Source organism: Coffea arabica, chromosome 11e (assembly GCF_036785885.1).
Source record: "Coffea arabica cultivar ET-39 chromosome 11e, Coffea Arabica ET-39 HiFi, whole genome shotgun sequence".
Classification (NCBI taxonomy): Eukaryota; Viridiplantae; Streptophyta; class Magnoliopsida; order Gentianales; family Rubiaceae; genus Coffea; species Coffea arabica.
In genome coordinates this window covers 28,489,654-28,502,539 of record NC_092331.1, presented here as the reverse complement: position 1 = coordinate 28,502,539, position 12,886 = coordinate 28,489,654, and the positions used below count along the sequence as shown (strand labels likewise).

At 41.6% G+C, this 12,886-nt stretch overlaps 1 protein-coding gene across 1 annotated transcript; it reads left to right on the top strand.

Annotated features, from left to right (window-relative positions):
* The first annotated feature begins 302 nt into the window (after window positions 1-302).
* Window positions 303-5,722, top strand: LOC140021252 (uncharacterized). The gene is made up of 7 exons (XM_072072017.1): window positions 303-472; window positions 1,022-1,409; window positions 2,163-2,268; window positions 2,623-3,050; window positions 3,817-3,988; window positions 4,254-4,450; window positions 5,474-5,722. Exons 1-7 carry the CDS (start codon window positions 303-305, stop codon window positions 5,720-5,722), a joined length of 1,710 nt encoding a protein of 569 aa, XP_071928118.1.
* Window positions 5,723-12,886: the final 7,164 nt, after the last annotated feature.

Sequence of the window (12,886 nt, the reverse complement as noted above, 5' to 3'; positions counted from 1 at the left end):
GCTCATTGTACTCTTAAATCGGTTATTGCTTCCAAACACGCATTCACTATTCTCACTTAACGAGCTTCCAAAAATTAAATTTTGAAACAAGTCATTTTAAAAATATAATTAAGCTATAGATGCATGTCATTAGGTCTAAAAAGGTTAGAAAATAATATTCGGGCCAATTGGCCAAATAAATGATTAAATGAGCTAGAATTAGGAGTTTAAAATAAACAAATTTTCCGAGTCCTCACAAGGTGCCTACGTTCCAAGGCAAAAGTGACCCCGAGGCTTACCTAGAATGGGAAGGCCGGATTGAGATGGTGTTCGACTGCTATGACTATAGCGAGCAGCAAAAGGTGAAAGTTGCCACTGTTGAGTTCACCGACTACGCACTAGTTTGGTGGGACCAAATAAGGACTAACCGAAGGAGAGTGGGAGAACCACGAGTCCGGACTTGGCGAGAACTCAAGGCATTAATGCGCAAGAGGTTTGTTCCTAGCTACTGCAACCGTGATCGCCATTCAAAGCTACAAACCCTCACTCAAGGCAACATGAGTGTGAAGGACTACTACAAGGAGATCGAGATGGCCATGATGAGGGTGAACATTCAAGAAGATAGTGAGGCTATCATGGCAAGGTTCCTTAGAGGTCTCAACCCTGACCTCCAAGAAGCCTTGGAGCTCCAACAGTACTTGGACATGCATGATCTTCTCGAACTAACCATCAAGGCCGAGAGGGGAAAGAAATTGAGGCGAGGGGTCCGTACCTTCCAAACTTCCAACTCAACTTCATGGAGGGGAAACCAACCACGGACGACAGCCCACGAAGCTGGAAATTCGGCTACACCAACTTCTTCTAGCCGAATTCAAGGTAGTGCTCCTAACCAAAATTCTCAATTTACCCCTAACAAGCTAGTTGATGCATCTAGATCCACTTCTAAGACCCCTCATGAGACTCTTAAGACTAGGAGTAGAGATATAAAGTGCTTCAAGTGCCAAGGGTTTGGACACATTCAGTCCTAATGTCCAAACCAAAGGGTCATATTAGTCACTCATAATGGAAAAATTGTGTCCGATGACGACGATTGTGAGGATATACCTGGATTGATCAAGGGTGATTGCTTGGAAGACGACTCGGCTGAGGAAGAATGCTCTCCTACGCAGGGGAAAATAGGTTGTTTGGTGGCACGACGCGTGCTAACTGCCCGAGTCAAGGAGGACGAACAATTGCAAAGGGAGAACTTATTTTACACTCGATGTAAAGTAAGTGATAAGGTGTGTAGCCTCATCATTGACGGTGGGAGTTGCACCAATGTGGCAAGCTTACTAATGATTGAAAGCTTGGGCCTTCCTACAACTAGACATCCACATCCATACCGCCTCCAGTGGCTAAGTGAAGAAGGTGAGGTGCGTGTCTACAAACAGGTACGTGTTCCTTTTTCAATTGGCAACTACATTGATGAAGGTGTGTGTGATGTTGTTCCTATGCATGTGACACATGTCATTTTAGGAAGACCTTGACAATTTGATAAACATGTCACATTTGATGGTTGGGCAAACAAGTACACTCTTTTTGCACAATGGTAAATGCATGGTCCTAACACCACTCACACCTGCACAAGTGTATGAGGACCAACTTAAATTGCAAAGGGAGTGCGAATTGGACTCCCAAAAGAGGAAATAAAAGGCGGCCGACCCTGACAAATGCTCCACTTCTACAAGTGGGCACTCGACCAAGGGTCAAGTGAGCACACCTAGTGTCACACATGATCCCGCATTAACTAAGCCCAACACTAGGAAGCAAAACATGATAATTACGGCTAAGGATGTTCGAAAACTTGTGAATTCTGACCAGCTTGTATTACTCTTGGTTTGCAAACACGTGGTCCTAAATGTTGATGAGCTCGATAAGGCATTGCCTTCGAGTGTAGTTGCTCTTTTGCAGGAATTCGAGAATGTATTTCCTGATAAGGTCCCTGATGGCTTACCACCCATTCGAGGGATCGAGCACCAGAGAGACTTGATTCCTGGAGCACCACTACCTAACAAACCTGCTTACCGCATGGGTCCTGAGGAAACAAAGGAGCTTCAAAGGCAAGTTGATGGCCTATTAGGTAAAGGTTGGTAAAGGAAAGTTTAAGTCCTTGTGCTGTGCCTATGATACTTGTTCCTAAAAAGGATGGTACTTGGCGCATGTGCACCAACTGCCGAGCCGTTAATGCTATTACTGTTAAATATCGTCATCCCATTCCTAGGCTAGATGATATGATTGACGAACTTGATGGTGCTGTCATTTTCACTAAAATTGATTTAAGGAGTGACTACCATCAAATTAGGATGAAAGAAGGCGATGAGTGGAAAACGGCTTTTAAAACCAAACATGGTCTTTATGAGTGACTAGTCATGCCCTTTGGGTTGACTAATGCCCTTAGTACCTTTATGAGATTGATGAACCATGTTTCGAGACAATTCATTGGTAAATTTGTTACTGTTTACTTTGATGATATATTGATATATAGTCGAAATGAGCATGAGCACATGGAGCATTTGAGATTAGTTCTTGATACACTTCGAAAGGCGCGTCTATACGCTAACCTTAAGAAGTGCACCTTTTGTACTAATGAGCTTGTGTTTTTAGGCTATGTGGTGAGCTCGCAGGGCATCAAAGTAGACGAATCCAAGATTGAGGCCATCAAGCAATGGCCAACCCCAAAATTCGTCCCTGAGGTGCGAAGTTTCCATGGATTGGCGGGCTTCTACCGGCGATTTGTCAAAGACTTCAGCACCATTGCTGCCCCATTGACCGCTGTGACCAAGAAAAATGATAAATTCCATTGGGGAGAAACCCAAGAACAAGCATTTCTTACCCTTAAGGATAAACTCATACATGCACCTGTTCTAACATTACCTAACTTTAACAAGACTTTTGAGATTGAATGTGATGCTTCTGGTGTAGGTATTGGAGCAGTTCTCATGCAGGACAAGAGACCTTGCGTATACTTTAGTGAGAAGCTGGGAAGTGCTGCCTTGAACTACCCCACGTATGACAAGGAGTTGTACGCACTGGTGAGGGCTTTGGAGACCTGGCAACACTACCTCCGTCCAAGGGAGTTCGTGATACACACTGATCACGAGTCATTGAAGTTTCTCAAGGGGCAACAAAAATTTGAGTAAAAGACATGCCAAATAGGTAAGTTTCATTGACACCTTCTCTTATGTCATTAACTACAAAACTGGCAAAACGAATGTGGTAGCTGATGCACTATCTCGTAGGCATTCGTTGCTTATTTTCCTTGATGCTAAGTTATTAGGGTTTGAGATGATTAAGGAACTTTATGCACATGATCTTGATTTTGGTGAAACATATGCTGCTTGTGTTAGGAGTCCGCATGGAAAATACTTTTTACATGATGGATTTCTATTCTATGTGGACAAGTTATGTGTACCTAATTCTTCTATTCGTGATCTTTTGGTTGGAGAGGCACATAGTGGTGGTCTTATGGGTCATTTTGGCATTGTTAAGACCTTAGCCATGTTGCAAGAACACTTTTACTGGCCTCATATGCGTAGGGATATTGAACACATGGTTGGTAGATGTGCCACCTGCCACAAGACCAAGTCTAAAACAAGCCCATATGGCTTGTATACCCCATTGCCCATTCCACATTATCCTTGGGTAGACTTGTCTATGAACTTTGTTTTAGGACTACCTAGATCAGCAAGGGGTAATGATTCCATCTATGTGGTCGTTGATAGATTCTCTAAGATGGCTCATTTCATCCCTTGTCACAAAACTGATGATGCATCTCATATTGCTAACTTGTTCTTTAAGAAAATTGTTCGTTTACATGGTATGCCTCAAACCATTGTTAGTGATAGAGATGTGAAGTTTTTGAGCTATTTCTCAAAGACTTTGTGGTCAAAGCTTGGCACTAGATTGTTATTTTTGACCACAAGTCATCCCCAGAGCGATAGACAAACTGAGGTTGTCAATCGCACACTTGGTACTTTACTCAGGGCTTTGATTAAAAAGAATCTTAAATCTTGGGAAGAGTGTTTGCCACATGTCGAATTTGCTTATAATAGAACTGTTCATAGTGCGACACACTACTCACTATTTGAGATTGTTTATGGTTTTAACCCCCTGACACCCCTTGATTTGGCACCCTTACCCTTCTCTGAGCACACAAACTTAGATGGGAAAAAGAAAACTAATTTTGTGCGGAGGTTACATGAAGCCGTTTGAGCCAATATGAGAGGCATATGCAGCAATAATCCTGCAAGCTAGCAAGCACCGTCGCAAGATGACCTTTGCACCTGGAGATTGGGTCTGGCTGCACTTGAGGAAGGAGAGATTCTCCAAGCAACGCCAGAGTAAGCTGTCCCCAAGGGGTGATGGACCTTTCCGTGTGCTCCAACGCATCAATGATAATGCCTATAAATTGGAGCTACCTGGAGAATACAACGTGAGCGCAACTTTCAATGTCGCAGATTTGAGCCCATTTCTTGACAAGGAGGACCTAGATTTGAGGACAAATTCTTCTCAAGTGGAGGGGACTGATGTGTGCATGGACCTTAGCCCAAGGAATGACCCAGTTCGAGTCCCATTGGGCCCAGTTACACGAGCACGGGCCAAGTGCTTCAAGGAGTCTCTTCGAACCCTTGTTCGAAGTGTTCAAGATCAACAAGGGGTCCATAGGGACATTGAGGGCTTGGAAGGCGATAATCAAGTTGTCTACACGATGATCCAAACCCATGAAGAGCCAAGTGAGGACCACAACCACACTTAGCAAAGTCAACCACACTATTAGGGTTTTAGTTGCAAATCGTAGTTTAGAGTAGCTACTAGTTGATACCTTGTTTGAGTCAAGGATTCGGCCCATTAATAACCAAGGGTGGCCGAACCTTTCCTTTCTCTAGCCCTAGGGTTCGTTAGTCATTAGCTTATAAAAAGGTACAAGTTGTACGAGAAAAGGGTTAGACACTTTATCAATAAAATTTCAGCTTTGTTTCTCTTCATTATTGAGAGTACAATTCCGTTACTTGCATTGGCAAGGGTTCTTGAGCAATCTTGTGATTGTCCTTGATTGTTCATCCGACCTATCCACTTGAGTATTCACCTCGATTGGAGTCATCGATGTACCACCTTCAATCAATTCCTGTTGTCCATTTTGGTTTTAGGTTTCGCTAACCAAACATGGACAACCTCGCTAGATCCTTGGGCAAACGTGCTACGTGACTCGAAACGAGTTGATCAAGAAGCGTATCAACCTGCTGCTAATGGTAATGGCCCTGCTAATGGCCATGTAGAGCCTCTTAGATCTATTTACTATAGCGTGTGGGGTGGAGGAGCTCGTGTGCGTTATTCAGTTTCTACTAGGTATCCTCAATGTGTCTGTAGGATGACATACGCTTACTCGAATAACCTAGTATTTTCCCTTGACGATGAGTGACATTAGTTGGTGGATGCCAACCGAGATCTGCTCCAGGAGGTAGAGGAGCTGAGCATTATGGTGAATGCTCATACTGCAAGGATTGTTGAGCTTGAGGAGACATTGGCAGGCGAGGTGGCTACGGCTGAGGTCACTCGCAATAAGTTTCAGAGACTTAGGGCTCGACTTACTAGGATAGGCGAGGAGATCTGTGATCGGGCTTCCAGGATCATGGCTGATGCCACTATGCTAATTGATGAGGTGATGGAGGTTGTACAGAGTCCAGTTCAGGAGGGCGCTGAGTAGGAGGATCTGGAGGAGGATCCGGAGGAGGACCCTGAGGAGGAGATTCCACCTGATAGCCCTACTGTGGATTAGGCCTAGAGTGATAGACTTTTGACTTTTGTGGTTAGAAACAGCTGGGGTGATGCTAGTGCCAAGGCCATTGTATTTTTGTTTGATTGTGTGGCCTACTTTTGAGGCACTTGGCTTTACTTTAGTCGTGCATGACTAAAAGTACCTTTGTGGCACCTGTGTGCTATATTTTTGTAGTTTTCCCCATGACTTGCTAATTGTATAAACTTTATAGTGTAAATACATGCTAATTATTGTTATTTTTTATGTTTTCAAGATTGGCTCTTGTTTTAAGAAATTTCTCGCGTGATCACTTTTATTTCTTGCACTAGGCACCACTAGAATTATGGACAGACGAAGGAGTGGTCGAGGTCGTGGGCGAGGGTCTAGGCAAGCCCAACCTCAAGGGGATGATCAGGGATCGGCAACTGGGCCGACTCAGGGACAAGGAAATTTAGAGGGTAATCAAGTGGCTACTGCCATTAATAGGATGACTGATATCCTTGAGCGGTTAGTCGAGAGACAGGGTCCAAGGCCACTTAACCAGCCCAGAGGCCAGGATAGAGGGAAAGATAGGGCTTTGGAGAGGTTCCTGAAGTTTAACCCGCCTAAGTTCACTGGAGAACCTAACCCTGAGGTAACGGAGAACTGGTTAGAGAGGATGACCAACATATTCGCCGCTTTAGACTATACCGAAGATAGGCGAGTGAATTTTGCTGCTTTCCAATTTGAGGGAGTAGCACGTGCCTGGTGGGACATGATAAAGAAAAAGTGGGAGAGAGCCCAAACCCCTTGAATTTGGGAGAATTTCACGAGGGAGTTCAACGAGAAGTTCCTTCTCCCTCTGATCCAAGAGAAACGGGAGGACGAGTTTATAAAGTTGAAACAAGAAACTCTTAGTGTAGCTGAGTATGAAGGGAAGTTTACTAAGCTTTCGAAGTACGCTCCCGAATTGGTGACCAACGAGCTGAAGAGGATAAGACATTTTGTACAAGGGATTAATGTAGAAATTCAGGAGGGCTTGGCTGCAGCCCAAATCTCTACATTTACTGAGGTTTTAGAGAAAGCACAAAGAGTTGAGAGCGCAAGAGTGCAAGTTAGGGATTTCCACAATAAGAAAAGGAACTTTTCTAGTAATACTTTTGGACAGGCTAGTAAGAGTGCCCCGTCTTCCAAGATGGGAAGAGGAGCGTGAGAAGTAAGGACCGCTGGAGCTTCAAGGGGAGCTCTACCCAGAGGAGGTCGTAGTGGGCCGATTTAGGCGAGAGGTGATATGAACTCAATTCTCCAAGGACCACTCGAGAAGAAATCGAATCGATCAGGCAGCGGAAGGATCTATCTTGATTAGGTTATGGATAAATTGGATGGATTCTAAACAATCAAGGACTGCTCGAGGTTGTTTAGAATGGTAGAATGGCGCCACAATTCAACATTGGTCTTGAATTGATAAGCTGAAACTTTAATAAAGGAGATTTGACTAACTTTGTATCACGGGACTCTCCCCAAGGAACAAGAGAAAACTCTCAAATTTTATTCATAATTGTCTTTTTCTTCAAAATATCATAAGCTTGGCTATTTATAGCCTTACAAGACTCAAAACCCTAATCTAAATTGGAAACAATACAAGTTTCCTTATTTGACTTGACTTCAAAACTTGACATTGTGACGGCCCCACCTCCCCCTGGGCGTACCCTAGGGTTTAGCAGACCGCCTGCCCAACTCTCGCCAGGACTCACTCACTCGCATCAATTAAAATAAAGTGCAACCTCAATAATAAACGAAATAACGGTTCCCAAGTTTGGAACATACGAATACATTCATTTCTATCTCAACCATCCATACAGTCCCAAATACATCAAAAGATTTAAGTTCTCAGTACATTCAACCCTAATCGAGCGACTAGTGCAAGTACAATTACAAAATTCAAAACAACAAGACTACGCTAGTCTGTACACGTCTCACGCCTCGCTCGTACCCCTGTAAGGAAAACAAATGGCGTGGAATGAGCTAAAAGTCCAGTGAGGTTCCAAATAGCAAATTGACCATTATTTATAAGTACAAGTTTTCGATATAGCAAAGTAACGAGCATTAAGAGTTCATAAAAGTGAGCAATAACACTTCAAGTAGCAATCTCAAAATGAGCGAGTATAAAAGTTTTCAGAAGAAACAATAATCATTCCAAAGCATAAGGATACGGATGGCTCTCAGGAGACAACTTTCCATTTCATCATCAGGAGCTTGATCACGTAATAGTTGACACTCCGTCAACTTTCAAGTAAAGGAACCAATCCAGTAGAGCACTACTTGCACTACTCTCCGTCCACCATTCAAACCCCCTACTGGGCCCAAAATCCTCAATAAACACGGGTGGTAATACTCGAGTATACCGATTAGTCGAGCAGATATCACTCCACTCGACAAACAAGAGACCCAGGGTTCGTTACCCAATCGACCAAGCCCTTGCCGGCTCGACTCGAGTAACTTGCCGCAGGGTTTCTGGAATTCCAGGAAGTGCGCACATCATAAACAAGTATATCAAATCCATTTCAACAATAAACAAGTATATATCAAATAAGGGCAAGTGCGATAAAGTACACTCTTGCCCGATCAAACCAATCATATATCATTCAATCATATTGATCAAGTATTGGAAACAAGTTTCCAGTTCAATTAGGTATTTGGAAGCACTCACCAAAATGAAGTGCCCCTAGTAATCACGTCTGGGTTATACTCCAGGTTCGGAGTCCAAATCTGCGATAAAACTTTGTTTCAGAACTTTAAAAATCGACTAAGGTTCGAAACTTAGACGTTTCGTTCAATAAGAATCAAGAAATGGAAATTCACTTGGAGAATATTCGTGAAACACTCGCTCGCTTTTCAAACTATATAACTTTGTAACATTTGTACTTGGAAATGCCATTTGAGTCGAAAGTATAAGGAAAACGTATTTCTAGTAGTCATGGTTATATTTCCCAATACCCCTAGTGATAAAGTGAAATTAGAAGACATGCCTGTAGTGAAGGAGTATCCAGATGTCTTTCCCGAAGAGTTAGAGTCTTTACCCCCGGAAAGAGATATAGCCTTTAAGATTGATGTGACTCCGGGAGTAGCACCTATCTCTAAGACGCCATATAGAATGGCTCCAGCTGAATTGAAAGAGTTGAAATTACAATTACAGAATGTACTGGAGCAGGGTTTTATAAAGAAGAGTGATTCACCGTGGGGAGGCCCTGTCTTATTTGTCAAGAAAAAATATGGGAGTTTAAGACTGTGCATAGATTATCGAGGCTTGAATGATGTCATTATTAAGAATAAGTACCCATTGCCCCACATTGATGAATTGTTTAACCAATTGCAAGGGGCGGTAGTATTTTCCAAGTTGGATCTTAGACAAGGTTACTATCAATTGAGAATTTTGGAGAAAGATATACCCAAAACTGCTTTTAACTCGAGGTATGGACACTTTGAGTTTGCCGTAATGCCGTTCGGGTTAACGAATGCACCTGCTGCTTTTATGAATTTGATGAACAGGGTCTTTAAGCCTTATCTGGACCAATTTGTGGTAGTATTCATTGATGACATACTAGTGTACTCTAAGACTATGGAGGATCACGAGAAATATTTGAGAATTGTTTTACAAACTTTGAGGGAACATCAGTTGTATGCTAAGTTTAGCAAGTGTGAATTTTGGTTGAAAGAAGTGATATTCTTGGGTCATATAATTTCTAAGGATGTGATTAAAGTGGATCCAGCTAAAGTTGAAGCGGTTTCTAAATGGAAGCGACCGGAAAATACTATTGAAGTTCGAAGTTTTATAGGATTAGCAGGGTATTACCGGAGATTCATCAAGGATTTTTCTAGGATTACTGGACCCATGACTGAGTTAACCAAGAAAAGTGGAAAGTTTATATGGAATCCTAGGTGTGAAGAGAGTTTCTAAGAGTAAAAGAGACGTTTGACAAGAGCACCCGTATTAGCTCTACCGAATGGGAAGGATAGCTTTATGGTTTACACAGATGCTTCCAAGGAAGGTTTGGGATGTGTATTAATGTAAAATGAGAAAGTGATAGCGTATGCCTCTAGGAAGTTAAAACCACACGAGAAAAATTACCCAACTCATGATTTGGAGTTAGCGGCTGTAGTGTTTGCTTTAAAGAAATGGAGGCATTACCTCTATGGAGTAACGTTTGAGGTTTTCACTGACCACAAGAGCCTTAAGTATTTATTTTCTCAAAAGGAGCTAAATTTGAGACAACGTAGGTGGATGGAATTCTTGGAAGACTATGATTGTATGATAAAGTACTATCCAGGGAAGACTAATGTAGTGGCCGGTGCTTTGAGTCGTCAAGTGCAAGTGGCAGGATTGATGATTAAAGAAATGCACTTGTTGGAGGAGGTTAGTGTGTGGAACCCTAAACTCGAACTGAGAAAAGTAATCCTTGGAAATATTGTCATGAATTCCACTTTATTAGAACATATCAAAGAGACTCAGGAAAAGGACACTGAAGTGCAGAAGTGGTTGGAAAAAGTCAAAAATGGAGAAAAGTCAGATTTTAACTTGGGAACGAATGGTATATTGAGGTTTCGGAATCGGATAGTAGTGCCAAAGAATGAAAGACTTAAGAAGGAAATTTTGGAAGAGGCACACCGATCGAAGTTTACGGTACACCCTGGAGGGAATAAAATGTACCAAGACTTAAAGAGTTTGTATTGGTGGGAGAGCATGAAAAAGGAAATTGCTCAATTTGTCCCGACCTGTTTGATTTGTCAACAGGTTAAAGCTGAACATCAGAAACCATCAGGACTTGTGCAGCCTTTGGGGACACTAGAGTGGAAATGGGAAAATATCACCATGGATTTTATATCAGGGTTACCTAGGATACAAAGAGATCATGATGCCATTTGGGTAATAGTGGATAGATTGACCAAATCGGTTCATTTTCTGTCGATTAGTATGAAGTACCCGTTGGAAAAGTTAGCTAAGTTATACTTTGATGAGATTATCAGGTTACACGGGATACCTATAAGTATTGTGTTCGATAGAGACCGTAGGTTCGTTTCAAGATTCTGGCAAAAGATGCAAGAAGTGTTGGGGACTAGATTGAATTTTAGTACTGCTTACCATCCTCAGACCGATGGACAGTCTGAGAGGACGATTCAAACTCTTGAGGACATGTTGAGAACCTGTGTTTTGGATTTTGGAGAGAGTTGGAGTAAGTATTTGACATTGGTGGAATTTGCTTATAACAATAGTTTTCATTCTTCCATTCAAATGGCCCCGTATGAAGCACTTTATGGTCGGAAATGTAGATCTCCGATTTGTTGGAATGAAGTAAGTGAATGAAAAATCTTAGACCCGACTATAGTGCCTTGGATTGAAGAGGCGAACGAAAAAGTGAAGTTGGTATGTCAGAGGATTCAAACCGCACAAAGTCGTCAGAAGAGTTATGCAGATAACCGAAAGAAGGACTTAGAATTTGCGGTTGGAGATCGCATTTTCCTTAAGAATACTCCTCTGAAAGCGAGTTTAATGGCAGGAAGAGGAAAGAAGTTACAACCGAGATTTGTAGGACCTTATAAGGTTATCCAACACATGAGAAATGTAGCGTATAAGTTGGAACTGCCACCGAGTCTGTCTCGGATTCACAATGTTTTCCACGCGTCCATGCTCAAGAAATATCACTCAGACCCTTCTCATATCCTGCAACCGGAAGATATTGAAATTGATGAGACGCTGATCTATGAGGAGAAACCGATCAAACTTCTATATCGTAAGGTGAAAGAATTAAGGAACAAGCGGATTCCGTAGGTAAAAGTTCTTTAGAGGAACCACGGACTGGAGGAAGCAACCTGAGAAGTTGAAGAAGAAATTCGAACAAAATATCCAGACCTGTTCTCAAATCAAGATATAATTTCGAGGACAAAATTTTCTTAAGGGGGAGAGGATGTGAGGACCCAAAAATTTACTTATTTTAAACTCATATTATTGGCTTATTTAAATATTTATTAACCCGTTTTCTCCGAATAATTTATTTCAACCCTTTTAGAACCATTTACATGGAACTGTGTCTTGCATATATTTTTAAAATGTCTCGTTAATAAATTTAATTTTTGGAAGCTCGTTTAGCAAGATTTAGTGAATACGCGTTTGCAGGCAATAGTCGATTTGAGAGTACAGTGACCTTGGAGATTTGAGAACTCATGCATTAGTCTTAAAATAGGTATTTTTATGCTTAATTACCTTAGTATTAATTAGTTATATTATCGTTACAAGAATTTCTTAGAAATTAAGTTTTAAAGCGCGCAAGTCGGAAGTTCGCGTTTTCACGGGCGCGACTAATTGAAGGACTTTAGATATTTATTTTAGACTACTAAGAGTGAATAATAATAGTGTTAAAGAAAGTACATTAAACGTTTAGTGCACAAGTGAAACAAACCCGAGAGAAAACGGACATGAAACCCGCGCGCGGGAAACACTATTCAAAGTTGACTTTTGCTTAAATTTGAACCACCAACTACCAAGCTTCTCCAAGAAGCTTTATCACCAGCCATACTCTCTCTCTTCCCTCTCAAGCTTGGCCGAAACTTAGCTAAGGAAGAAGAACAAAATTTCCACTTCATTTCACTTCCAATCTTCCAACCATTTCCCTCCAAATTCACCACACAACTTCCACTTCACTTGGAGATTCACTTGGACTAGGAAGGAAGCATCTTTCTCATGGTTTTTCTTGGGTCTTGGAGGTGTAAAATTTCTGATTTTACACCAAGGAGTAGAAGGTAATCATCCGGTCTCTTAATCTTAGTTCTAGTTGGTTAAATTTTGCTAGGAAGCTTGTAGCTTCATGGTTATTGTTGTGGATTGAGTTTAAATGTTGGAATGGACTCTATGAAATCCCACAATGGATATATTAGACTGATATGGTGATTATGAGTGTTGTTGGTGTTAATTATGTGTTAATCAAGTGGATATAAGTTAGAAAAGTGAAAGGAAAACCAAAGGAAGATTGTATAGGAAGAGGCTGAATTCTGCCCTGTTTTTCTCAAAGCCTTAATCCAAAATTTTGATGCTCAAATGACCTTAAATCTGATGTAGATATGTTGTGTAGGATGTGTGGA